This window comes from Corvus hawaiiensis, chromosome 5 (genome assembly GCF_020740725.1).
Source record: "Corvus hawaiiensis isolate bCorHaw1 chromosome 5, bCorHaw1.pri.cur, whole genome shotgun sequence".
In the NCBI taxonomy this organism is placed as follows: Eukaryota; Metazoa; Chordata; class Aves; order Passeriformes; family Corvidae; genus Corvus; species Corvus hawaiiensis.
The window spans coordinates 63,716,955-63,744,702 of NC_063217.1; the positions used below are offsets into that span (position 1 = coordinate 63,716,955).

General features: G+C 37.5%; 1 protein-coding gene across 9 annotated transcripts; it reads left to right on the top strand.

Annotated features, from left to right (window-relative positions):
• Window positions 1–1,006: 1,006 nt before the first annotated feature.
• Window positions 1,007–26,261, top strand: CLGN (calmegin). Of its 9 annotated transcripts, none has more exons than XM_048304903.1 (16): window positions 1,007–1,196; window positions 5,660–5,838; window positions 6,618–6,688; window positions 8,442–8,500; window positions 10,965–11,106; window positions 11,297–11,378; window positions 12,150–12,342; window positions 14,165–14,354; window positions 14,979–15,092; window positions 15,660–15,816; window positions 16,679–16,894; window positions 19,053–19,172; window positions 19,343–19,481; window positions 21,350–21,427; window positions 23,498–23,631; window positions 25,243–26,261. In XM_048304903.1, exons 1-16 carry the CDS (start codon window positions 1,010–1,012, stop codon window positions 25,315–25,317), a joined length of 2,136 nt encoding a protein of 711 aa, XP_048160860.1. In that variant the 5' UTR covers window positions 1,007–1,009; the 3' UTR covers window positions 25,318–26,261. The 9 variants fall into 9 exon arrangements, with proteins under 9 accessions (XP_048160860.1, XP_048160861.1, XP_048160862.1 ...); XM_048304904.1 differs by having other exon boundaries at window positions 25,246–26,261; XM_048304906.1 differs by lacking the exon at window positions 1,007–1,196 and adding an exon at window positions 1,203–1,289.
• The last annotated feature ends 1,487 nt before the right edge of the window (window positions 26,262–27,748 follow it).

A 27,748-nucleotide genomic window follows, 5' to 3' on the forward strand; every position in this document is an offset into this window, starting at 1 on the left:
ATTTACTAGGGTACAAATTAATGCTCATTGGTTCCACGTTACATAATTCTCTTAATTAATTAGTATTCTACCCTCTATTGATTTCTTGCTCTTCTGCTAATTTGGTCCACATCCTTTAGTCCTTTTATCATCTTTTTCTCAGATGGGGAGTCCCCAACTTTCCAGGTGTTAATCCCCTCTCTATCTTCTGGTTACTTCAATATCCTTGAAAGGCCACAAATTTAAGATCCCAGTTGTCCAATCTTTAGTTCCCTTTGGCTCTTTATTGAAGCTTGTCAGGTTAGTTTTAACAAACTTAAGATTTCACTGATTTAAGGATCACAGTAGAGTCTGTGAAGAAAACCAGTGCTGGCTAAAAGCAGGCATTGCTTACAATTAATTAAAATAACTAATTAAAAATTAGTTAAGAACATACGACTTTCAACAGTTTAATATTAATAATGTTTTATTCAACCCATTTTGATTTTCACTGGAGCACGGTTATTCATTCCTTTGAATGAAGTCTCCATTCTCGTCTTAAATCTTTTGAGGGACTTTTGAAAGAGGCAAGCCAACACTCGTCTTCAGTACAAATGGCAGATATGAACTTGGCTTTAGTAATTTATTTAAAATGTTTTTATTTCGCTCTGCTTCTCGGTACGTATATTGGAGCGTCAGGGTGAGTGTCCAGCTGTAACAAAGTGTTTCGTTAATTTGAGGCTACAGGTGTTGGAAAATTCTTTTTCCGGTCCGATCCCTGGCTGCAGCCGTGTGGGGCAGGGCGATGGGCGACGTCCCATACCGCGGACCGCGGCCATACTAGCAAAGCCCCCGTCAACGCGCCGAATGCCGCGGGGCGGGGCAGGCCAGAGGCGGCAGGCGATTGGCTGAGGCACCCCGCGCTGGGCGGGCCGGCAGCCGCAGGTCGAGCCACGCATTGGCTCTCGCCTCACGCCGGGCACCTCCGATTGGCGCAGCTTGCTGCCCATCTCCTGCGCCAACACACGCTCCGCGGCGGCTACGCTAGGCTATGCCGTGCGCGCGGGCTGGGTCGGGCTGCGCGTGCTGCGCCGTGATTGGCCGGCGCGGCGCGGCACGAGCGGCGGCACCTGCTCCCGCATCCCCGGGAGCGGTGGGGGTGCTGCGCGCGCGTGCGCGCCCGGGGATGTGCCGGGACGACCGGCCGGGCCCGGCTCCGGCTCCCGCTCCCGCCGCCGGTAACCGCCCGCCGCGGGCCGGGCAGCGCCGGGACCGCCGCCGGTAACCAGCGGTAACCGCCCGCCGCGGGCTGGGCAGCGCCGGGACCGCCGGTAACCGCCCGCCGTGGGGGGAGCGGCGTCGCGGTGCTTGGTAACCAGACCTGGGGAAGCGGCGGCCGCCTAGCCTCGCGATACCGGCGGGAGATGCGTGTGGGCCCCGTGTGGCGAGGGGAGGGGGCGGTGGCTGCCCTGCTCCGCCCCCCTCTATTCAGCCCCCGGCGGGCAGTGACGCCCCCGGCTCGGCCGCGCCTCACAGACGGCGAAGGGTCCCGAGGGTGGAATGGGGGGGAATTGGGTGAAGGCGCCGCACGGGAGGATTTGGGAGCGCGGCCTCGCAGGTGACCGGTGGGGCAACGCCTGCGGCCCTCGTTCTCCGTTCGAGGTATCCAAAAAGGGGGTTCGTGTTGGATACTGACAGAACGCCGGGTGGCCGTTTGATCCAAACGTCTGTTTCGTTAATTGGAAATTAACGTGTTATTGGAGGTTTTAATCGAGCTCGCTGTAGCAGCAAAATATCTCGAGGCACCTGCAGGAGCGCAGCATTGCGGCTGGAGTAACTGCTGAATTTCACATTCGGCATCCATTCCAGCACAGGGTGCTTAACATCTCAGGTAAAGGGAGGGAAGTACAGTTTTCACACCCAATAAAGGAAAAATTAAAAGTTGCGTAATAATTCTTGCATGCTTTTCATGGAGCAGTTTCAGCTGGATGTTGTCTTATGTCAGGTTGATGCCAATGCAGCAGAATGGGGGAGGAATAAAGCAGCTCATGGTTGCAGATGGAAAAAGGGATGTGTGAAAAATCCTCCACTTTTTTTGGCCCTGGATGGAATTGATACTTGGCCCTATGAAAAGCCCATGTGTTGGTACTGGATGCAGGAGCTTTGGACTTCGGAGTGAGAAAGGCTGTTAATGGCCGTCTTATGCCCTTTCTGCTTGAGAATCCAAATCTCTGAGAGTTACATGGAAAACGCTTGACCATTTTCAAAGTCCAAAGAAAAGTTAGTAATCTAAAGGATCCTGACCTCTTATTTAGTTCTGCAGCAAATGGAATAATGATGCCACTAACTTAATGGCAGGTGTACAATACGCAAAAGGCCATGGTGCGGAGGTCCAGAGGTTGACACATTTGCACTGTGCAATGACAAATCAAGTCATTCAGGTGGGAAGGGACACCACGAGGTCTCTCCCGACCTGCTGCTCACAGCAGGGGCAGCCCTGAGGCTGGTCCAGCTTGCTCAAAGATTTTATCTGGACTCTCTTGGAAGACCCCAAGGACTGAGACTAGGCAGCCTGTACTGATGCTTACCTGTCCTCTTGGGGAAAAAAATTCTAATATCCAGTCAGAATATGCTTTCAGCTTATGCCGTTGTCTTTCATAAATACTAGTCTGTGTCTCAGAAAAAGCAGCTTGTTACTTTAGGTGCAATATTCTGCTGATGTTGCAGCACTGTTGCTGGTCCCTAGAGCATGCTTTGTATGTCTTAAATGTCTTTCTGATGTGTAGCTGTGCTGTGGTCACCCATGGTAGAAAGTGACTGAGCTATGCAAAATGTATGTTTAAAATTACAGGTCTGAACTTGGATACATTGACAAGACTGCTAGTAAATATGTTTGAGGTTTGTGTAAGAGCCACAGACTCTTTTAATTTGCTTTGTTCTGCTGATGAAGTTTTAACAGTGGGAATCCTTTGGGCTTGTTTTTATTGCCACCTTGAAAATAGAACAAGAAAAGTTTCTCATAGATCTTCATGTATTAATTAGGAAAGTTCAGTAGGTTTTAAAGATAATTAAATGTGTAGTGTGAGTATCTGTTTTGAGACCAGAAACTTGTTGGCTTAGTTGAAAGATTTATTTTATATTCTAAGACTGTAGTGTGGCAGAGTTCACAAATGTAAAAAATGTCTTGGGTTGGCTAAAACCATCTTTGCCTGGCAGTTGAGTGATAACTGTAATTCATCTTGATAGCGTATTTCAGCATTTCTGGGATTATTTTAAAAGTGTATCAAAAGGTCAAATGTTAAAATGTGCCTTCTCTTCTTGAAGGAAGAGGTAAGAGATATAATTGAAAGCTGAACGAAATTAGGGAAGTTGTAGGTAGGATCAGGGAGTAGTGAGAACAGTGGGAACAAAGTGAAAGCATCAGAAATTTTGGAAGGGAGCTGTTTGGAAAGGTGAGTACTAGTGTGACTTCTTGGATGCCCTTGTTAGTCTGTGTGTGGAACAAAAGTGAATGGGACTAATTACAGTAAAATTTCAGTTACGTAAGTGAAAAGCATTTTGGATCATACACAAATACACCTGAAATGTACTGGAAGAGAAAGCTGTATCTCTCTTCATCTGCTTTAGGAGAAGCAGAGACCATCTGCTTGACAAACTAGCTAAAGTGAGGTAGGGAGGCTGTATGCTAAAAATGCAAATCTGATTCCTGGTTATATGACCTATATATATGACACTATACGTAGGAGCTAAGGAGTCCAGAAGGTATTGATATGGAATTCTTTGACTGCTTGTCCTAATACAATGATTAAGGAACAAGAAAACGGGGTTGGTAAAACTGATACTCTTCAGGCAAAGGTGTTCAAAAATACACCATAAGATTAAATGTTCACCTGTGATAAACTCAATTGCTTTAAATCTTCAGGGCAAGATTATTTTAAGTTCTAGAACTGCTAAGGAGGTCTATGAATTAACATTATCTCTAGTTTTTAACTAAAAAAAAAAATCAAATACAAAACCCTGGTAAAATTTGCAGATAGCTGTTGAAATAGATCACCTGCAAAAAGAGGGAACCACAGACTTGCCATCTTCAAGCGAGGTTGTAAAGTCCCACATAGAATGGCAGAGATTGTGGACAGTAGTGGGGGAGAAAAAAAGAATGGTAATATGATTAATGTAGTTTTTTGGAAAATAGGTGTTAGTCCCAAAAAAGGAGGCTTTTGATTATTTCCTAGTATTGACATAGTACTAGTGTGCAATACTTCTTTATGATAATCCTGTGTTTTGGCTCTAAATAGAATCAGTGCAGTTAATATAAATTGATAAGTCTTAAAAGAAATAAAGCCTGATACTGTTAGATCTCTATATGTGTTGCTTGATAAAACTTGCAGGTGTTAAAAAATGAATGATGAAATAATTATTGCTGCAATTATAATGTTTGAATTGCTTAGCAAATTTGATAGAGCCAGGAAAAAAGAGACTCACACTTCCAGTATAAAATAGTATCTATAATTGCTGGGATATTTAGAGTTGTAGTGTTAAACAATTTAATCTCTAAGGAGTGATGATGTAACTGAGAGGGCGGCTGCTTTCTCAGGTGCAGAAGGCACAGCAGCAGCAGAGCATTTAGTATAACTAGTAGTGGCTACAAGTAATGCAAGGTTTGAAAATGTCTTAAAATAGCAAACTAAATACTGGCATTTGTCTTTATTTAAGCTTACTGTGAATAGAAATTAGTAAGAACCAAATGATAAATACCTGTGCAGAGATGCCTAGAATCTGTCTTCATTCTATTTCCAAATTCAGACAAAAATAATTTCAGAAAGAAGCATTTTTTTGCAAGATCTTTGAGGAAACTTGCATAGGCATTTTTTTGACACAGCACTTCTTCAAACCACTGGATACTCTAACATAAAATTGTATTTGTATGTCTTACAGATACGAAACAAAAAATACTGGGCAACAGTCTTTTTCACAGCAGATTAGACTGAGAGGCTGGGGCAGTTGTCTGCTATTGACATTCATACTTACACAGATTAAAGATTTTCAGGTTTCCCTGAAATTAGGAAGGTATTTGCATTTAAGCTTAAACTCTTGCTCTACCTAACTTAAACTAGAAAATTATTGGATAATAATTTTGAAACAGAAAATATTTTCTAAAACCATCTTATACTTTCTTTTGGCACTTACAGTTAAAGTCAATATACACTCTGCATTCATCTAACTGTAGTCATTGGAAGTCAGGGCAAATACAAATGCAATTCTGGTGGTGGATTCTAAATTTATAATTTTATTTTTCCTAATGAAAGGGATGTTACTTATTGCTGCATTGTAGAGACTGATTCAATTCAATTATTTGTTCAGATTGTTTACAAATGAGAAAAATAAAAGCAGTCTTGCTTAGTTCTTAAAAAAGCATATATACTGCAGTCTATACCCTTGCTAGATTTGGCAAGGTAAAGGAACAGGCTACAGGCACTTCCATAGGGAAAACAGGAGGGAAAAGAGAGTCTGAGTCAGGGCTTAATAATAATAAAAAAAAAAAAAGGCAAATGAAGATAATATTACAGTGGCAACACTTTCTGATAGTTATTTCTCATTATTTTAGTGGGGTTTTTTTTCCTCTTTTAGGTAGAGTCTGGGGTAAAATTGAAAGAGTATTGATAATATCCTTGAAATGATACTTAAAATCTAAAACTTTCAGTTCTTCAGATAACCAGGATGCACTTCCAGTGGGACTGGCTGTGCTTGGGTGTCCTAATAATTAGCTCAGTGACTGCAGGAATAGAAAATGAAGAAAATCTGGATGCAGATGTCGAAGTGGAGAATTTTGACAAGCAGTCCCAAGAAGCTGATGTTGACAGAGAGAAATCTTCTATAGAGGTAAGATTATAGAAGTCTTTAGTTCAAGCTGGTTAAATATGAGATGCATAGTCAAAACTAGAGCAAGTTAATCTGTGTTTGACAACTGAGTGCATGTCAAATACAGCAGTCTAAGGTTTTCAGTAGCTACATGTGACATACAGGGCAAACTTAATGAACTAATGTCTTATGCCCAAGTGTAAAATCTCCTGCCTGTGGTCGATAGTCATGAAAAAGGTTTTACTTCAATCTGAATACAGAACCTTTTGTTGCAAGTCCTAACATGCCACTTCTAGAGAAGTAAATGGAAAGCATCTTGATCTCACTGAGACTTTGACTTTAGACCAGTTTGACTTCATCAGTCACAACTGCCTTTTGGCACTGTCTCTATTACCAGAAAATCTGTATGCTGTTCTTCAAAACAGATGTGGGCAATAGATGGGAAAACAGAAGAATGGAAAACATATATAGAAAGAAACAGGGAGGAAGCCGATTTGGTGAAAGTTCAGAAATTTTTTTTGGGTTTTGTTTCACATAAGATGTAACAAAGCTTTAGTTAGGAGCTTTAAACAGAGGAAGCAACTTCTAAAATTCAGAGAAGTGAAGTTGCTCACTGTTGGAGGAATGCACTCAAACTATTGAAATGTGGGTGGAGGAGAAGGGGTTTTATGCTGCTAGGTATTTGGAATGAACAAAATCTGTTGATCTGCCTGGGTGGATTACTTCTGGAGGTATGAGAGTGTATTTCAAATGAAAAATTGTAATTTATGTTGGGACATGTATCTGTACATATCTCTTAGGTTGTGTACCAGACTCCAAAGCCAACGGGGGAAGTGTATTTTACAGAAACCTTTGATGAAGGATTGTCTGGGTAAGCTTATGCCTTAAAATGATAAACTTTTACTTTCAGGAGTTTAACTTACAGTGGCAGGACTTACTTTGTTTTCATTTTTCTGCTAGTATCTTTATAAAAATTAATTTTTACGAGGGTTAGAATTGGGAAGGCTATTAATGCTTGCTCCAAATAGATCATAATGTTAAGCTGGACACTTAACATTCCAGATATGTTACTTTTTTGTGTCTGTTTTAAGGAAGCTTTTAATAAACTCTGAGTTTGTGGACATTAAGAAAAATAATACAAAGATTTAGCCAGTTGGGTTTAACTAGCTGAGAGGTGAAGTGCCACTACATTTCATCTCTTTCTTTTCACATGATCTTAGGTATGTGTCAATTCTAAATGTTAAGTGCAAAAGCAGCACCTGTGATGACAGGAAAAATTATTAAATAGAAGAGGTGATAATGGTTGTCAAAAAAACCAACCAAACAAACCACTGAAAACCTTGATTAACAGATGCAAATATTTAATGGCGGTACTTGAATGATACCATTCATCCAAATTTCTAGCTTTTTGAGATCTGTTATAAGATTAGTTTGTCTTCCTACTAAATCTAATGTTCAAAGTTTTAGCTACTATGCTTGGGATTTTTTTAGTCTAGCTATACATAATTTACATAAGACTAAGGCGTATGGGAGACAGGTTTATGGGAAAGTAAGCAGCATGTTGCCTTTCTTCCCTAAAGTGTGGAAAAGAGTACAAATAAATTGACTATGTAAGAATAGAGTAGCTTTTTTGAGAATGGACCTTGAAAATCTTTCACATGACTTGTAGAGATGTTTTATTTCCTCACTGGTCTCTCTCATGGTAGGCCAAGGATCTTGTTTGTTATTTATGCTGTGAAGCTTTCCCAGCATCTCTGTTAACAGTGAACAAATGTGACTACAATTCAAGCAGAAAAGATAAAGTATTCATCCCTGAAACACTCCATGTAGAGGATAGTTCAGAATGAATGAAAACGGTTCTTTCCTGAATAAATGATTAGAATGTATTCTTGTAATTGATACAATGAAGAGTTCAGCAGTGCTGTTGGCTTAAGGTATTCCTGTGCATGGCTCCAGATAGAACCAGTGTATGTCCAGATGAGGGTGGACTGCCCTTTTCATTTTCCTCCTCTCCATATGAGCGCTTTGTGTAGAGACTGTGCATATCTTTTGGTAACCTTAATAATAGGCTGAGTTTGCCTTGCTCACAGAGTCAAGGAGATCTGCTGGATCTCCTGTGTGCAGTACACTTGGAATCTTGTGTTTGTCATTTGGACACTTACCATTCCCTTTTGTCCTCTGCTATGCATGTGTACTGTTACTATCAGATAAAATTAAGATTCCTTTGGCTGAATTCTTTTTCTTTTCTTATCATATTGAAGGTATTATACTTGAAACTTGCTATTTTCTGTGCATTTTTTACATTATATGCATATTACATTCTGCCAAACTCAACTTTTACATAAAACTGAATTTTATTCAGAATTAAATAACTCAGGAATTTAATTACTTTAGACTTATAATTGTATATTCATGTACATTTTTAGGAAATATTTTGAAATGCTGTATTAGACTACTTTCCTTTAATTTTTCTTTGCAAGTTCTCTGAACTACACACAGTTCCATGATGCTAACTCACAATCAGTATTACAGGTTCACAGTCTAGAAGCAAAAGCTGTTTTTCCTTTGTTAAATAATACAGCTTTGCATAGATAGTTCAATGACTAGTACAATTTTTGTTTTAGGTGGGTGTTGTCTGTAACACTGAAAGAAGACATGGATGATAATGTTGCTAAATATGATGGTAAGCAGTTTTAAAGTTTACCTCCACTACGTAGTTGTGGATGTAATGTTCTGTTGCTTTTTGAGAAATAACTACTCTTTCTTTGAGAAATAACACAGAACTTATCTTTGAATATCTAGATGGCATAGGTCAAAAATGTTAGTTTGTATAATGACTGTTAGCCTGAAACTGAGATCTGAAATGTTGCTCACTGGGTTACTTAGTGTGAAGATAACTTTTTTATGTCATTCCAACAATGTATTGCCATGGATGATACCAGAATACCCTCTGGCATCTGAATATTTAATACTCTTTATTTACAAATATTGTTTCTTTAGAACTGTCTTCTCTGAAATCATGACAGAGATATTTATCACTTCAATTTCAGTTGTTAAACAGGTTTCTAAAGCATCATGTTCCATCTTGCTCCATCTGTCCTACTGATTCATGGATTGGTCTCTTGGTACAGCCTCTGAAACAGGAAAGTTAAAACTGCATGATGTTTTTTTTTAAATACTTTTTCAGATTGCCTGTGCTTGAATGTAGTGGTTCTTGTACAGTTTAGTCTTAGAGTAGCCTAAAACAAATTTGGAAAGCAATAATGAAAAAGTTGTACTGATGGTTTAATCATTTGTGCTTGTGATTTCCTAGTCTAGAACTGGCTGCTTAAATGTAATTTTAAACCATTTGGCTATGCGTGATCTGTGGCAATAATTTGCGACCTGAGTTTATTTTATTCAAGAGGGAGTGGGGAGAACAGAAAAAGTTTCTACTGCAACAGAGAAGTATTTGCTACTGTTCTTATGTCAAATGAAATCAATTAATGTTAACAGAAAGTGGTAAGCAAGCATAACTTGCAGAACTTTGGTGTGCAGAACAGAGTAGAACTGATGATTCTAAATTTAGTGGTTACCAGGGTAAAACTGGTAGTTGGGTTACCTAGGTAAAACTAGGAAGTTGCAGAGGAGATATCCACGCAGATGAGATGCTTATGAGAAATGAAGTCTCTCTGATTACTTGGCTTCATATTAGATAAAAAATTGTCTTTAATGTCAGAAAAGTTGTATTTGCCTGAAATCAGAAAATTCAACATTTAATAAAGTCTGTGATAAAGACACATTTTTGAACTACTTTCCAATTCTTTTTTTCAGTCTTGTTGTTTTGCCTTGCATTTTTGTTTGGTCTTAGTTTCCAAGAAGGAACGCTATTGAAGAGGATGGGATTTTTCTCCTTCCTGTTTATTAGGCTAGAAGAAACTAAGAATTTGTTATTGACTTACATATCTGCCTTTCCTTAACAACTTTGACTAATCACACTTCAGTTGAATAAAAGTAAATCACTGTTGCATTTGCATTTTACAGTTTATGAATCTTCTCGAAAATACATGCTGAGGAGCTCCTGATTGTCGCTGTTGAGATGGTCACGACATACACACACACACCAACTGCTCTGGGAAAAAGCCTTCTTTAATACTCCATAGCCTCTTTTATACAATTTCTTAGCATTCGTGTTACATGTTCATTTACCATTGGCTTACTAACTACAATACAATATTATTGGTTGCCTATAACTAGCATGCATTCTTGCTACATATCAGCCAGTTTCCCTCCCTTCTGCAGGTGTCCATCCTCCCTCTTTGTTTATGCTTCGCGCTTCTGTTGATGTTACAATTCTCATGGATACAAACTGAATTCTCAAGAGTACACAATGATTGTGTCCAAGTCGAAATCTGTAAGACTTTCAGACTAGCTGTTGGTTCCCACACCTGATGTTTTCCTCCTTTTGACATTGACACAGGCATTCTTCAAGATTACAGTGGATTGTAGAAGTAGGGTGTTTTGTGCTGTATTCTTTCCTGGAAAAAAAGCCAGTGAATCTTGTCCTGTTAATCTGTGAGACAGTGTAACTGCCCTTTTAGAAAAAATCCTGGTTTTTGGATATTGGACACGTGTATTCAACTGTATTTCTCCCAAACTTAGAGAATGTATAAATATAAAATCTTCTATTTTTAAAGCTGTAGGCTTGTTTTGGACTAAATCTGATAATTCTTGGAAAGACTTTGGGGAGGAGGAGGGAACTTCATCTACCTTGTGATTTGATTTGACTCAAGAGATTCTAATTCTATGTAAGCAGAAAAAAAAGTAATGATGCAGGTCTTTAGCTTTACGCAGTGCTTTGTGACTAACGTTTTTTATGTAATGATGGTAGGAGTAAATGTAAAATCTGGAGAAGTATTTTATGTTCCTCTAGCCATTGTAGGATATCACAACCTAAAGATACAGATCTACAGTATTAAAGTTTACTTACGGATGTTTGTAAATTTGAGAACAACATGGAATAACATCACTGACGTCAGATGCCAACATTTCTTCCCTACTGTGGCAACTAGTCTTTATTTGTTGCTAACTCTTTGCTTTCAACAAGGCTGTGATTTCTTTACTTCAGACTGCATTTTTTCAAAGACTTTTGTGTGTGTGTGTTTTAGGGAGATGGGAAGTAGAAGAGCTGAAAGAAAACGCTGTGCCTGGAGACAAAGGATTAGTATTAAAATCAGTGGCAAAGTATCATGCAATATCAGCAATGCTAACAAAAGCATTTTTTTTTGATGATAAACCTTTGATTGTTCAGTAAGTAATCCTTCAGTTTTTTTACTTGATGTTTATTAGTTAAGGTAAAACGTTTTGCTTTCATATAAATGTTTTGACAGTAGTTACTAATACGCAATCTTAATATATTCATAATTAGAACTGCGGACTAGCAGTTAATTTGTATTTTTCTGATACTTGGAATGTTCTTTTTAACTTTCTCTTTGCCCAGATACGAAGTGAATTTTCAAAAAGGCATTGACTGTGGTGGTGCATATATTAAACTTCTCTCCAGTAGCAATGACTTGAATCTGGTATGTCCTCTTGCTTAATATTTGCTATCAGTTGTTCATTTGAGGAACAGCTTGGTTCTCCATGGGAGATGCCTGATATCCAGGACAGATGACTTTTGTGTATGTTTTGTAGGACTTTCTGTATTAATAGAAGCCATAGGATCTTAACTCATAACTTGTGAAACAATTTTTTTACTGAACAGCACATATGTATTATTGTGTATTCCAAATACAGGAAACATGAATAATTAAAAAGATACTGACATAACTGTAATGCAACATACTCCGAAGGAGAATAGCTATATCTGATATTTTCAGGGTTGTTTGTTGCTGTTACTTAATGCGGAGAGAAAAAGGTACTGATAAAATACTGGATATTAATATCCTGGGGTTTATCTTTATTGGAAAATAAGATTGTTATGAAGAACAGTAACTAGCTCCCTTCCATCTTTTGCTGTAATGTTTGTAGAGGGATAGAGATACTTGGATGTTTTGATTTGTGACAGGCATTCCTACTTAACATAAGGATAGAATCTAAATATATATATATGTATCCATATATATATTTTTTTTCATCTTCCTTGAAGAGACTGAGCGATAGTCCATTCCCTGAGAACAGAGAGCACCCAGCAACTCCAGAGGGCTGTTGAGTTCCTTTCATGATTTACCCTACCACTTTTCATTTACCTTTTAGAAATGGGTAACTGTGCTCTATGCCAAGGAAAAGAAGTACCAAAAATGACTTAATAAAATGTCCAGTATAACACATGCTCAGTTTTCTTGCTTCTACAGGAATACTTTTTTGACAAAACACCTTACACTATTATGTTTGGACCAGATAAATGTGGAGAAGATTACAAACTACACTTTATCTTCAGACATAAGAATCCTAAAACTGGAGAATATGATGAAAAACATGCTGAACGTCCTGATGTAGACCTAAAAAAATTCTATTTGGACAAGAAGACACATCTATATACTCTTGGTATTGTTTAATTCTTACAAGTTTAAATTGGAGAGGAGAGATTAAAAATGTGGTTTTGTCTGCTGAAGTTTTGTAATTGAGTCTGCTTGTTTGTAATAGCCTGTTAATTCTGAGTGGTGGTTGCTTAATGATTTGGGTTAAATGGTTTAATGACTGGGCTTAACTGCAGGACATAAAAGTAGCTTTCAGATGCTACTGTTTAGTATTCAATTACAGGAAAAAACATATCAGCCCTGACTAGCCTTTATTTATAAATGCCTTCAGTAATTATTATAATAAAATATTTTTAGTGGGGATGATATTAAAATGTACAACTGCCCAATATTCTTGGAAGGTGTCAGAGTTCAGAGGAATTCAGTTAAATCTGTAGCATGCCACACACCACTCTTTTCCACATGTTAAGAGTTCTCACCAACACCTGCATGTGAAGCAGTGTGCATGAACAGATAGGTCAGCACAGACTCTGAAGTGAATGAATATGGGCTGGTTTTAATTCATGTGACGACTCTTCTTGTACCAGTAAACTGTACGGAGAAATGAAAGTTAATTTTTACCTCCTTTTTCTAACTTCTGAGGAAGAATAGCAAACAGAGAAGAATGGGCTGATCTGTGGCATGCTGCAAATCCAGCCAAAATGACTGTACTTACGAACTTCCACTGAATAATAATAGAAGGCATGTTCAAGTGCTGTGCCACGGGAAAACTTAGTGGTTTCTAAAACAGATTGCTGTAGTATGCCACAGCAAACTTTCACTTTTAAATAATGGGAATCTTATAATAAAGGAATGCATGTGTTCCTGTATTTGGGTTGTTTGTTAGAAATTATGAATCGAGGTACTTAAACTTCGATTGCATTTATTCTGTTATAATTGTTCAAATAGACTCCATAGAGCTATGTGATTCCAATGCATTATGTGACTTGTAACAGGAGTTTAAAAATTAGTTCTTTGTATTTTATCTAAAGGTGATATGGGGATTTCATTTTTGCATTTATGGATATTTATACTGTTGAAAACTTTCAGGCTGGAAGGCCATTGTTAGATATTATCGAACTGTTACAAGACTGTTACTCTGGTTTTCTTAACCTGTCTTTAGAAAACTGTCATAAAAGTGGAATAGTAATTACTTTCACTTACTAATTTTCATCATGTTGAATGGACAGTTGAATCTGCTATTTAACCAGTGAGCACATTTATAAGTGCTTGTTAGAAATGGATCTGGATACATCTGGATACTGAGTCTGACACTGCTCAGTTCTGTGACCTTGGCTTCTCAGTTACTCACACTTGCTAACATCCAGCAAATTCTCTTCAAATGTTTAAGCATTTGCAGTGTGGCATTTGAGGGAAATGGCTGTTAGAGGTTTGATTCTGAGAGAAAATGCTGCGTCGATCCTTCCACTATGTTACTGGTGCAGTTCTTGTGTTTTCATGCTTTCAAGTGTGAGATTGTAATTTAGTAGCAGAGATGCCTTTTGGGGTAGAGATTCTTTTTTCATTGTCTGTGCTTTTGAAGTAAAACCACAGAATTTTCCAAGTTGCTAGGTTTTTGAAAAATCTCTTAGAATGTGTTTGGATGTGTTTCAGCAATTGAATTTTCTTCGAGTTTCATTTTTGGGGGCCTGATTCAGGTCATAGATCCCCTCAAGGGCAATGTTTGTGTCCAGATCCAGTGCTTGAGTGAGGAGTCTGTCTCCTCTGCTAGTGAGGATCCTGTTTGCTGTTATTTGACTAAGTCTGTGCTCATTCTATAGTTTGGGTTAAATATATTGGTAAAATAAAATGGCTCCCTTATTTCTTTAATATAAATTTCTTCAATTTAGTGCTAAAACCAGATGACACATTTGAAATATTAATCGACCAAACAGTTGTCAGTAAAGGAAATCTTCTTGAGAATATGATTCCTCCAGTAAATCCTTCCAAAGAAATAGAGGATCCTACTGATAAGAAGCCTGATGATTGGGATGAGAGACCAAAAATACCTGATCCAAATGCTGTCAAACCAGATGACTGGTAAGGAGAACATTTTTATTTAAATTTTATTTATTTTTAATTTAAAATTTCTTTTACATACATGTTATTTATTTGAAAGATTTGACTGGTTTTATTTTGGGGTTTGCTAATGACAATTGGCATGCATTTCACTAAAAGCACTGAAATTTGAAAACATAATTGAGGTGGGTATAAGGATCTGGTCATGTTCTAAGGAGACAAATAAAAATTGTTATTTGCTGATTTTGTACTCTGCATGGTTGCAATTCATAACTAAGATTGCTACACCTGAATAAGAAGTTTTTTCTACCATAAAGTCTTAATTTACAATGAATTTCTACTTTTGTGTGAACTACTGTTCTTATGGCAACTCGGGAAGAGTAGGGAAAAACTCAATGGGAAGACCTGACTGACACCTGCCACTTGATATCAGCAATATCTGATCTAAATAGCACTGTAAAACAATGTAAATATAATAGATATTTATAAGCAGATAATTATATGTCTAATGCTCATGATCAGCGAGTCTAATTCTGTTGTTGTGTTTTTGAAAATCATCCCTTTCGTGCCAGTTGTAGTCCTCTGAACAGAACATTGGTCCAAAGTCAGGCTGCTGTATTTTCTAACCTAAGTCTGTAATTGAAGGGATGAAGATGAACCTGCCAAAATAGAAGATCCTGATGCTGTTAAGCCTGAGGGGTGGCTTGATGATGAACCACAGTATGTTCCAGACCCTAATGCAAGAAAACCAAAGGACTGGTAAGTGCAGGTTGTTAATGTGTCTTGTAGATAAGACTGTTCTGTGGCAGATTATTAGTTGTGGAAGTCAGTCCAAATCTCATTGTCTTTTGAGACTGGAAGTTGGAATGTGTAAGGTATGGCCAAATATTTGTTGGTGTGGGGGACTGCTTCTATAAAAACGTGAATTTGTCCTTGCCTTCTGTTTTCTGAAGATACATAAGCAACACCAGAATATGAAGGACCCCTCTGAAAGAATTTGCTATAGTTTAAGTTGATAATTTGAAATCATAATGTAAGTCTTAAAGGGATCTCTAAGCATCCTGGCTAGAAGTGTTTCAAGCTGTCTGCAGAGGCAGGAATGTAATTGAAGTCAGTCATGCTATGGTAGTTATGCACATGTGACCTTTAAATAAAAAGGTGTAGCACTCCTTAAAAAAAGTGTTTATACTGTTGGGTAAAGTTCTGTGAGCTGCCCAGAGTTCTGAGGTTGTTACAACAATATACATGGACCCTCACTTCAGACTGCCAGTGTTTGACACCTGACTGACCTTAAATCAGTTGTTTGTAATTTTTTTTTCTCTCTAGGGATGAAGAAATGGATGGAGAGTGGGAAGCCCCTCAGATCCCTAATCCAAAGTGTGAGACTGCACCTGGTTGTGGAGAGTGGGTGCATCCCATGAAAAATAACCCAAAATATAAAGGAAAATGGAGAGCACCTATGATAGATAATCCTAACTATCAGGTAATAGCCAAATTGTAGGTTATTGCTAAAAGATACAGAGTTCAGCAGAGCAAGCAAGTCACAGTTGTATATTTATTTAGGTTTTTTTACAGTATATTTATATTTTAGAGTAAGTCTGAATACCCTCACTAATTTGAGATTTTTTTTTGCTTTTCCTTTTTTTTCCTTTAAGTATATTGGGAAACCATAATGCTTCCTATATTAAAACAATTTATCTGTTTAAAGTTGCCTTTTGTACAATTTGCATTGGTACCATTTATTTAATATGGTCTTCGGAATTGTATTCTGAATTACATTGGCGTTTTAAGTGTATTTTGAATTAATATTTTTTTTATATTAAAAAATGAAGCCTTTCAGTAAGCAGATCGTCTTACTAGTTCAGTTTTAGAGGAAGCATCAATTTTGGATAATAAATTCTCTTCATCCCCTCCAAATATAAGAAGTAATTGGCTGGATATTAAAGAGAGTTACTTTGTATTAGTTATGGCTGGGGAGTACTTGAATCTGATGTCTCTGAGGGTAAGATCCTAAGCAGGTTTGCAAACACAATTTGGCTCTAATTTGCACAGGTATCATAAGGCTGAATTTTCCTTCCCTAAAATTTTCTCTAGCACTTCTGGTAAGAGTCAGTTATTACTGTAACCTCTACAGGAAAAAAGAAAAATCACTTAAGAAAAATCACTAAGCCATATAACTGAGACCCATCTGCCAAAATCCTGTAGGCTATTCCAGTTCTGTTTTAGGTAGGTTAAACTACTGCTTGTCTTTTTAAATAAAAGTTCTTATTATTTTAAAATCTATTTCACAAGTTGTTCTTTTGGTGATCTATAGGTAATGTGATTACATTTGTTTCCATTAACAGGGAATCTGGAGCCCTCGGAAAATACCAAACCCAGACTATTTTGAAGATCTTCACCCATTCAAGATGACCACTGTCAGTGCTATTGGTTTAGAACTATGGTCTATGACGTCTGATATCTACTTTGATAACTTCATCATATGTTCAGAAAAAGAAGTAGCAGATCGCTGGGCAGCTGATAGCTGGGGCTTGAAAAAATTAGTAGCAAGTGCTAATGAGGTATAAACTTTACTATGTTCTTGATAGTAGAAAGTAGTGAGGAAGCTGTGGTGTTGGAATAATTTTCTGTCAGTGCTGACAGAATATTAATTTGTCTGCAATTAATAATTTTGCTGAATAACTCTGATAGGTTTTCTGTCTTGTAGTTTGACTTTTTACCTTTCCCAGATCAATATTTTGTTGAGGTTAAAAGGGTACTGCATTTTACTTAAACACCTAGTGAGAAATTGACTTCCTGTGAAGCCTTCTGCTGTTCACATTGATATTAGAAATTCAGTACCTCACAGCAAGTGAAAGAATGAAGGCTGAGTTACTTACACTCAAAGACTTCCCCTCCTGCCCCCTGCCCTCTATTTTCGCTTGTGGCAATATCCATGATATATATTCTTTAGATGCTTTCCTCCCATGAGGAATGGATAGTCTAGTGTTTGTTTCTGTTTAATAATTTTAGGCCTTTGGCTGCTTAGATGCGTGTTATGCAGCTCCGAAAATATTGCATGTATGTTTATAGAGCTGCATCTGTTCTTCTGTTTGTATATATGCATCCACATTTTGTTTGTGTACTGCACTTTGGCGGCCTTCCTCTCTCCTCCCTATGCTGTGGGATGGATCTGCCCTGCCACACAGGATCATGAGCCAGTCTAGTGGCTGCCTGCACTCCTGTTTCTGTCTAACAGTCCTCTATTCTCTTTGATTAAATGCCAACAGCAGGCTGCAGTTGTGGGGGAGAAATGATGGGTTGGTGGCAAATGTGGCCAATTCCTTACACCTGCTGTTTGGCACAGAGTCGCGAGTAGCAACAGCATATCTGCCCATGCAAGCAGGAAAGCTATCTCTTCCCACAGCCTTGCCCTTTTCCAAAATGTTTGGGTTTATGTCTGAACCTGTATCCATACCTGTACACACAATGGCAAAAAAATTCCTTTGAGTCCCTTCGTTTTACTGTGCCTCTCAAACTTCCTTAGTTGCTGATTGACACTGAACCGTGCCATAAATCAAATCCCTCCTGATGGGAGAGAATGTTCTAAAAGTCCTTGCAAGGAGTTTCAAAGATAAACTGAGACTTTTCCTGGAGTTTCAATGCTGCTGGATAGTTGTTTATTAAGTCTTATCAGAGGAACAGAGCCACTAGCGTGACCCAGGCATAACACAGAGCACAGAAAGCAGGAGAGAAGTCTAATTATCAAGATTTACATGGCCTTTTAAAGATAATTTAACCAATAGTTACTAAAAATATATATTATTTTCACTTTCCTACTAATTATTCAGTAACACAGGAACTGCAGAATTCTCTATCCAGTCATTCCAAACTACTTTTACTGCAGAACATGGAGTAGTAGAAGAAGGAGAAGAAGGTTTAGAGAACAACAACAATCCTCCATTTTGATATTTTTTACTCTTATCTATTTACTACAAAGAGAAGCCCAAAACCTCTAAATTTTCACCCTGTGACAATCTTACATAGTAGTCTATCACCTAATTCACACCACTGTATTTTCTAGTTCTTGTCTGACTGTTGGTAATTTTTTCCAAGGTTGGAGGTTAAAACAGTGTTGTTCAGGGGGGTAAGAACCCTTCAAAACAGGCAGAGAAATATTCTCGGCACTCTGGGTTCCTACACTGATGTACCTCTTCCAGAGATGCACCAGGCACTTGCCTAAGTGTCTCTACTGTATAAGTCAGAGCTGGGCTGGGAGGACAATTTACTCCCTGAATAATTGGCTGTCAAAGGAGAGAAGGTGGTACTACAGGTAGAGCCAGCATTGCTCCTCAGGAACTGCTGCCCTCATGTTCTTGATGCTTTGGGAGCTTTCAGCTGAGTTGGCATAGTGCACAGGAAAAATAGAGTAGCTGGGAAGGGTATAAAGTATGAGATTGCCAAGACTCCAAATGTGACTTTACAAAGTTGAGTTGTGGCCAGTCTGGTATGTTTGGAGTTCTACATCTGTTCCTTCTTACTCAACACCTGCCATTTATTTGCAATTTGTAGAGTTGCTGCTTTACTAATAGTGAAATGCAATATTGTTGTAGTCATTAAAATGCAAAGGTAAAGAAGGGTTTTGCACAACATAAATGTATACAGTACACTTCATGAACTTATTTAAGTGTTGAGAGGGAAGTAAAAGCAATTCTTTTAAATATTTTTTTTTAAATACAGCCTGGTATGTTTAGTCAATTGGTGACTGCTGCAGAAGAACATCCATGGCTCTGGGTTCTTTACATCTTGACTCTAGCTCTCCCTGTTGGTCTAAGTGTGTTGTTCTGCTGGCCAGGAAAGGTTAGTGAAATTTACTGTATTTTTATTTGGTTTTATTCTTAATACTTTATTTGGAAATTCTTGAGCATCTGTGCAACAATTTGTACTTTTAATGTGCCATTGGTATTACTTAGCTTACAGTGCCTGTTTAATTCTAATTGAAATATAAATAGATTTTTAATTTGTTGTAGAAATCAGATGAATATATTGACTTCAAAAAAACTGATGTATCTAAGCAAATTACAAAGGAAGAACTAAAAGAAGAGACAGAGGAGTTTGAAGATGATGAACTAGAAGAGGAAAAAGAAAATGAAGATACTGGTGAAGATGGTAAGATAAGTGTGTCAGCTTGCAGTTCGGTTAAAGACACGAATAGAACTAGTTCATGGATTGCATTGCCAATAATTGCAACCTGTTATCTTAGACTATGTGAAATGTGCTTTGCTCTGAGCCTTTTTTCCTCTTTGATAACTTCCAGTGAATGGCATCCATGGCTAATAGCTCTGATGAATACAAACAGAAAGTAAGGCTCTACTCAGTATTTCTTCACTTTCAAGAAATGAGCATGCTTCCAACACTATTTTTTATGTTTGTAGACAGTGATACATATTTTATCCCTTCTAAATATTTCCTATATTGAGCACATTTTAATTATTCAGATATTAGTACCTGAAGCAGTCAAAGTCACTTTATTGTCTTTAAAATGTGTCTGGAATAGCTTTAAGTCTCTAACATAAATCTGCTTATGCCTCTCTGGGAGGGTTATACTATTCTGTTGGTCACTGATTTCAGTTATTCTTCTTAAAGCCTGACAATACAGTAGGCTTGAAATACTGAAATCTGCAGCTTCCTTTTATGTTGCTTTTTAGCAACCTGTTGCATGCCTGCAGACGTGTGTCCTACTGCCCAGGGGAGAAATTAATGACCCAGTAGGTTGAGCTGTACTTCAGCATCCAAGGATAAAATCATCCCATGTTACTGTATCAAAAAGTACTGAGTACTACTCAGCTTATAGCTTTGAGGTGCTGTTAGCATTTTCCTGTGTCTGTATAATGAATAAAAACCAAAGCACCTAACTGACAGTGTACTATCTTGACTTTCATGAGAAAGTTTTTAGCTTCAGAACTCTGCAAGATTCTGCCTCTTATTTCGCTCTTCCATGGTGAGAACAAAGAAAGTGACAAGGGACTGGCATGGATAATTAGAGACATGGCAGACATTCATGTTTTGCTGGGTTTTTTGTCTTGGTTCTGACATCACTTTGTATTACTGACTGAAACTTGGTGGGTTTTGTCTGTCTTCGCACCATGTTCCATGAGTGTTGATGACTTCTGTCTGTATGACTTAAAAGTTTACTCAGCATCAGCAGTTCCCATGCCAGTACTGACAGTATTGAGTACATTTTTGGCACAGTGCTTGCCACACCAAACTTCGTCTGTCTGCCTTGCTATTGGAGAGCCTTAACCAAGGCACTTAATTACTCTGGTTATGCTACATATATTCTTTACTTCAGCTTAAATTGTAGGTATGTGATTTCAGCATTGTATCTTCCTATGTTTTCCTTTTGATCTTACTCTACTCTACCTCTTCTTTGCTCCTGAATTGCAGACTCTGTTTTATTCTACCCAGTCTTGATGCAGATCACAGATAGTTTGTACCTAATATGCTGCTGTTGCAAGGCTGCCATTCCTCAATTCCGATATTCTTCTGTTAAGTCAGTCAGTTAATTTAGTTAAGTACAACACATCACTTAATAAATAATACACTAAAGTGTGTGTTTCAGTGTTAGAAATAAGGTCCAGGAAACTGCAGAGGAACACTGTTCAGCTCTTACAACTTTCTTAAATTGTACTTGGAATGGCTGTTTGTGATGTTGTAAAGGTAAGTTCTATTTTAGACCTTTACTTTTAGTTACTAAACAGAGCACAGAGTAAAACTAACCTAGCTAGCTTTTGTATGACTATTCCAGGGTTTTCCAATTAATTCTAGGCTTCAGAGGGAAGGATTACATTTTGCTGTCATATGACTTCATGCTTTCTAGCTTTAAGAAGAATTGCCTAGCTTCCGTTAGCTTCGTGCCACCTTTTACACTTGCAGGTTGAAACCTTCTTTTCTTCTATTGCTCTTTTGCCTCTTCATATCTGAAAGCATCAGAGAATTTGTCTTCTGCCTCCTTTTCCTGATTCTTTTTGCTACAGAGAGAAGAGAAATGGAGGAGACAAAAAGAGAGCTTATAAAGGATACAAAGAAGATGGGAAGGGAGGCTCCTGTTTCAGGTACTGGGAAAGGGAAGCAATTTGGGCCAGGACTCAAAAGCGGGTCTCTCCTGTTTTCTTCCCTCTGCTTCCTTGTTGATTGTAGAACTTCAAGCTGGTGGATGCCAGCTTCCATCAGGTGCAGATGCAAGTTTCCTCTGAGATTTCTCCCTATGGTATCTGTAGTCATAAATATTTTCCACTAGTACCTTTTTCTCCTTATGATTTTTATGGTCCTTTCATAGTCATTATCTCCTCCTTTGTTTTTTTGGAGTTGAAGGCAATGGGAGTTTGAGCTGTGGAATACTGAATGACTTGAGATCTGCATTGTATCATGGGACCATTTAAAAAAGAAAGAAAAAGGAAGTGTGGCACAATAGCAAATTCTAGAAACACTTGGAGATTTCTTTGACACCAGTGACAATGAGTTGCTGGCAGAGTACTTCTTGAAGGGCATTGTCCCTGGGATTTATGGTTTTATTTAGTTCTATGTTAATTTTTGTGGCATTGTCTAATTGTCTGCGTTGTCTCCTTGCTTTCCTTGACCTCTAGAAAGATATTGCAAGAAGTAAAAGAATGTTACCACAAAATGGAATTTCAGGGGCACAGTCTGAACCTTATTTATCAAGTTCTACATTTATTTATATGAAATAATGCTTAAATTACTATTTGATTAAATTTAAAATAATAATTTTAAGTAGTATAGTTGTCCACTTCTGAGTTTTACAGCTTCTGATGTCTGAAGTATTTTTGTTTGGGGCTTTTTCCCCTCTATGGAAAAAGGTACTTACGGGAGGAGCTGGATTTACATCATTTATCATTTCCAATCTCTTCATTAGAATAGGAGCAAAGGCTTTGTGAATTTCTGCCAAGCTCTTCTATTAAGAGCATATTTTTAGGACAGAGATCTTTGTCTACATCTTTCTTAAACCATGATCTTCATTATTTGGTCATATATCTCCTTTTGATAATAGAGACATATTGTAGACATGTACCAGGTATATTGACAGATGGCAAAACTAACTTAGTTCATACCAATTAGTGAAGCTCTGTTTGGCTCAATTTATAGCTATACTGCAGCCAAAATTCTTGGTAGTTCTACAGAAGTCTCAAATATTTTAATAAATGAGGTATTTCTAGATTTTCATCACCAAGAATCAGGAGAGTCTCATGTTACATATGACTACATTCTAAATTTGTATGGATACTTTTGTTTCAGTTTAGTTGAGATATAACAGTAAGAATTTGGGTGTGGGTACAGTTTTGTGGTATTTGTTTTTGGTTTTTTCCTGTTTTTTTCATACCTAAGTGGTGCTTATGAGATGTAGGTGTGACCTGACAAGGACAGAATTGAGCTCTAATTCACTGCTGTTTTTAAATAAGCCACTGGCAGACTGTTAAGTTTTAAAATGCTAATGTATATCCTTTTGTCAGATTTAAGATTCCTTGTTTACTCTTGATAGAAAGTATTGCAAAGGGTACTGGTAGTGCAGTAGTAGTGCAAGCTGGACATTCTTGGAGTGAGTTAAGGGGAGTACATTCTTTTCTGACTACTTTCTGCATTGCAAAAATGCACAAGAAGGGAGGGAAGAAAAGAGCTGCTTATCCCTCAGTCAAAACAGTATGCCTGAAAAATTCTCTGTTGAAAAGGGGAGTACCCTTAGGATGTAGGTGTCTCCCATGCTGGATAACTGGTAACTGCAATATTGTACTTCCCCATCTAAGTCAGAATTTAGTCAGAGTTGGGATGCCTGAGTTGTCCTGTTTTGGACTGTGCTCTCAAAACTGTCCAATACAATAACTAGTTTTAAAGTAAAGTAAATCGAGTCCTTTAACTCATAATAGTATGGGCTATTATGAGAAGAGGCAAAGTTGGAGCTGTTGAAATTGGTTATTAAATCTGACAGTTACCACTTGCTACTAATTAATGAGAATTCTATTCTCTGTATCACAGAGATGTTTTTATGGGTTATTCTAAACAAGCAGTTCATTCTAGGACTGAAATTGGCTTATTTTCCTTACTAATATGTCTGGATATAGTGTATTTGTAATATAGTTCTGTTTACGAAGTAAAATCAACTTCTTCTGCAGAAGATGAAGGTGAAGGTGGTGAAGATATTTATGATGATGAAGAAGAAAATGAAGTTCCAGATGAGGAAGAAAATGAAATTGCAGATGGAAGTCAGGAAGGTGATAGGTTAAATAAATCTGATTCAGAAGATGAGGTAAGTTTGCATTTTTCCCTACTTTCTCCTCGCCATTGTCTGACATCATACTTCTAATTAAGCCCAGTTACCTAAAACAAGTGTTTTTCTTCTGTTGAGCCATAAAACAAATCCTGAGGTAGAAATATGTTTTCCTTTGAGTTTGACACCTCAAATACTCTGCATAAATACAGGTATTAGTATAGAAGTGTTCAGGCAGCTCCCTAAACATGAAATGTTGTAACAGAAGTATAGTTTTTAACAGATTATTAAATTAATTTTAAGTCTTGAAAATTTGAATGCTGCAGCAGATTGGTCAGTTTTCACTGTGCTTCTTAATTGATAGAACATGTGCTTCCAACTGAATAGCCTTTTCCTGAGACCTAGAAAAACAGTAAGTTTTCCAGTTAGGTTTTGGGTTTTTTTATTCCAAAATAAGGTTTTAAGCAAAATGACAATACTGTTTTTGAACACAGCATCTGCAGTTTCATTTTTCTTGTGCAGATTAATCCAGTCATCCAGATATTCTACAAAATGTTTCTCATAAACTATCATTGTAGATGGAATTTGTGCTTTTCTTGTTTGTCAACTGCTCATTATTCTTTCATTTAGAAACTGGTGTGTCTGAAGCACTTTAGATCCACCCATTGGTCATCTTGTGCTTGTCACTCCCTAAAGGAGTCACTTTCCAGGTTAAGGGTGTTGTTTAATGTAATGTTAACTCCTTTTCACGTAAAACTTTCTAGGAAACTACCTTGCATGAGATTGCATTGTTTCAGCACTAAAATTTTTCATTAATTACCCCTTATTCTATACTTTTTCTTGTTCCTTTAAGAAGTTTTCTTTTCCTTGTACATTCACCCAGTGTCTGCTGAACCCTGCTAAGAGTCACATGATTCCTTTTGAAAATAATAGCAAGCTCTGAATGTGTCTGTGGCATTACACAGTGTCACAGTGAGGCCATGGCTTGCTTTTCTCTGAGTATTTTCAGCATATAGGTGTTTCTGTTGTGAGTTGGCTGGAACACATCGTGTACCCCATGTCCTCACTCAGGCTGGGCCACATTCTGTGAGTTGTTCCTTCTAAAAGAGGTGCCCTGCTATTAAGTGATGCAGGAAAGTGAGGAAGCAATGCATGGTCTGCGAATGGATTTCTTGTTGGAAAGGCTTTTCCTGTGCCTCCGTAAGCCCATTGCTTTTAAACTGGGAACAACCCATTTGATTTAAGGACAGTTTGCTCTATTTGTAGCTCTCCAAAGGGAACAGTTAAAATGTTTTAAATGTGTCTTACTTCAGAAGTGGAAATTAAAATTAGCAAAAGGTGCACTTTAAGGAAGTTTCTAAATTAATTTAAAAGTCACCACTTTTAAACCAGCAAAGACATGGGCAAAACCAAATTTCTGACATCAGTTTAGACATAGTATTCTCTTCCTTCTGAATATAGAAATGAAAAGTCTTCTACCCATTTTATTAATCATTAGATCAGTAGTGTGGAAAAAAATGTCCTATCACTTAAGTGCTGCATTTAGTGATAAAATGACTGGGGGGTTCAGGAGGAGGAATAATGTAGCATGCCAGTTTCAATAATTAAAATAGGTTTACAATGCTAATGCTGAATTTATTTTTTTTCCAGAAGAAAGAAGCTGATGAAGGAATGGGAGATAATCCACTGAAATCAGTGCGCAAAAGAAGAGTACGAAAGGACTGAGTTACTTCCAGCTGGTGTTTTCAGATCTAGAGACAGTGACAGTAACTTTTGGTGTGCCACTTCAGTGGACCTGGCAAATTCCTGAGCTTTGAAGGGAAAAGGGGGGGCTCACTGCTTTTTAGCCTCCTATTTTAATTCTCTGACCTCTTTAACCATCCCAAACTTCCTTAATTCCCTTTTTTTAAGGATAAACACTATCTGTGAAGAATTAGCTCGTATTTCAAATTCAAAATAAATGGGAAATTACAAGTTGACAAACTGATTTTTAGGTGAAGATTCTTAAGATTTGAAGTTTCTTAGAAATTAGTATTAGTTGGAGATAAACTTATTCTAAGTATTTTTTTAAATGAATACATTATAATACTTTTGTAGCTCTAGCACAAAATCAGCTGTTTACAGTTTTCAGCTAAAAGAGGATGGTAGTATAGATGTAGCATCTATAACAGTTCACATTGCTATGAGAAAAGCTATTTTTTTCTGTGCAGAGCTATATGCAATAATTGTTTTTGTATGATGATTTTGTGCTAGCAACAATTTTTATTGTAAATTATTTATTTTAGTTGATCTTGTTACATGGGTGGTCACCTGTTCACTTTAGGCATTGGTTACAATAATTTATTTTCAAGATATATTTCAAAATAGAATACAAGTGGTAATTGATGTGACTTGTTTTACTTTTGAATGCAGATATCAAATCTGCAGAAGTGATACACAGATGACTTTTTCAAACTTTTACACTTCTCATGTTCCAAACCAGAGTGGTATAACCTGTTTATAGAATACTTCCTAAGTGTATATTGTCACCTAAAAATATTTATTAATTCTTGCTTAATATGAAATTTATTAATATAGATAAGAATTTTTGATGGATTTAAGTTTTTTACGATGTGAGTAACTTGAGCATTCGCATAATGTAGTTTAAATAAACTGCATATTGTAAAGAACCTTTGTTTTGTTAAAGTTCAATTGTATATTAAACAATAAAATTTCAGTCACCAGAAACCTCTTGCTGCTTGGCAGCTGCCTGTAGTGGTAGTAATAGAATGTGTAAATGCTAGCAAAAGTAGTCATACATTACAAACAAGTAGAAATACATTAATTCATAAAGAATCGAACAGATTTTCTTGTGCCTGTCAAAAAATTTGTCTGCTTTAAAAAGAAGTATTTTCACAGCAGATTCCATGAAAGTGTCTTAAGAAATGAATGCTTAAACCTAATGAAGAAGCCAATGTCCTCAAGTGCTTCAAGTGTTTGAAAGTTAATTATATTTTACTTTTACTCGGTGTGAATTACATGGAAATGTCTCATATGTTTTGTTTAATTTGGGGCTTTTTGTGTCTTTTTTTAAGTTAACTGCAAGTTCCCACCTCTTTATTTAAGGTCTCCATGCAAAGGTAAGAAATGAAGGCTCCAGATTACTCTTCAGCAATAGATGGAAGCTGTTACCAGTGTGGTATCCTGCTAGTAACAGTTACTGTGAGCTGTCACAGAGCATTTCAGCTCATCTTTTAAATTAATTATGTCTGAGCCTGATAAAAGTCGTTTGGAATTGTTACAGCATTTGGATGTTGTTCTGGGGGTCTGGTTTGTTTGTTTGCTTAGGGGTTTTAGAGGTTTTTTTTTTCTCTGATACGATATAGTTACTCTAGTTACTATAGTTTCTTTGATGTGATTTAGTTGCCCCATGGGATTGGTCACCCCATGGGGGATGCTCATCTTCCCTTAGTATTTTGAACTTGAAAGTTCCCCTAAAGTAGTGATTGACACCCCATCAACTTTGATCACCTAGAACCTAGAGATAGTATACATCCTGAGTAAGCATATCAGCTTACTCAGATCGAGATTTATGCTGGTAATTAGAGGAGAAATACCAGAGATGTTGGGGATTTGAGACTCTAGATGTAGAAAGCCAGGCAAAAGGGCAATCCCTTGATTGATACAATGTAACAGTGAGATTTCACCCACACTTCCTGTGCATTGTCCATTTTTATCTGAACAGGTATTTCAGAAAAATACTCAATCTTGATATATGGCTGTTTGAAAGAGCTTTAAAATTAACAAAATAATGATTTTCAGTTCCAGCATGTCTTGCTATTAAAACTGTCAGTCATCTTTGGAACTGCATGCGTAGCAAGACCTCCACAGCCGGCACTCCCACTGTCTACGTTGTAGCTTGGTAAAAGAGCTCTTACTGAGGATGCCAGATCCCAGACTGAACACTTTTTACATGCAGGGAAGGCCAAGTAGTACTGAGGCCCTTTTATTTAGTTACAACTGAAGCTACTCTTCCGTTGGCACCCACATTCATGAAGGCATGATGAAGTAATTCTGGTTTCTCTCTAATGTAAAGCCCACTAACAGTGTAGGAAAAAGTAACATTTCTAACTTGGCTTGACAGTCTCCCACACAGAGAAGTGCAAGTTGTAGATTT

Excerpts from the sequence above, each read along its gene's own strand:
- CLGN (XM_048304903.1), top strand. The coding sequence starts at position 1,010 with ATGCCGTGCGCGCGGGCTGGGTCGGGCTGCGCGTGCTGCGCCGTGATT. Across the intron at positions 14,355-14,978 it reads GCTGTCAAACCAGATGACTG|GGATGAAGATGAACCTGCCA; the intron begins GTAAGGAGAACA and ends CTGTAATTGAAG. Across the intron at positions 19,482-21,349 it reads TGAAGATACTGGTGAAGATG|AGAGAAGAGAAATGGAGGAG; the intron begins GTAAGATAAGTG and ends TTTTTGCTACAG.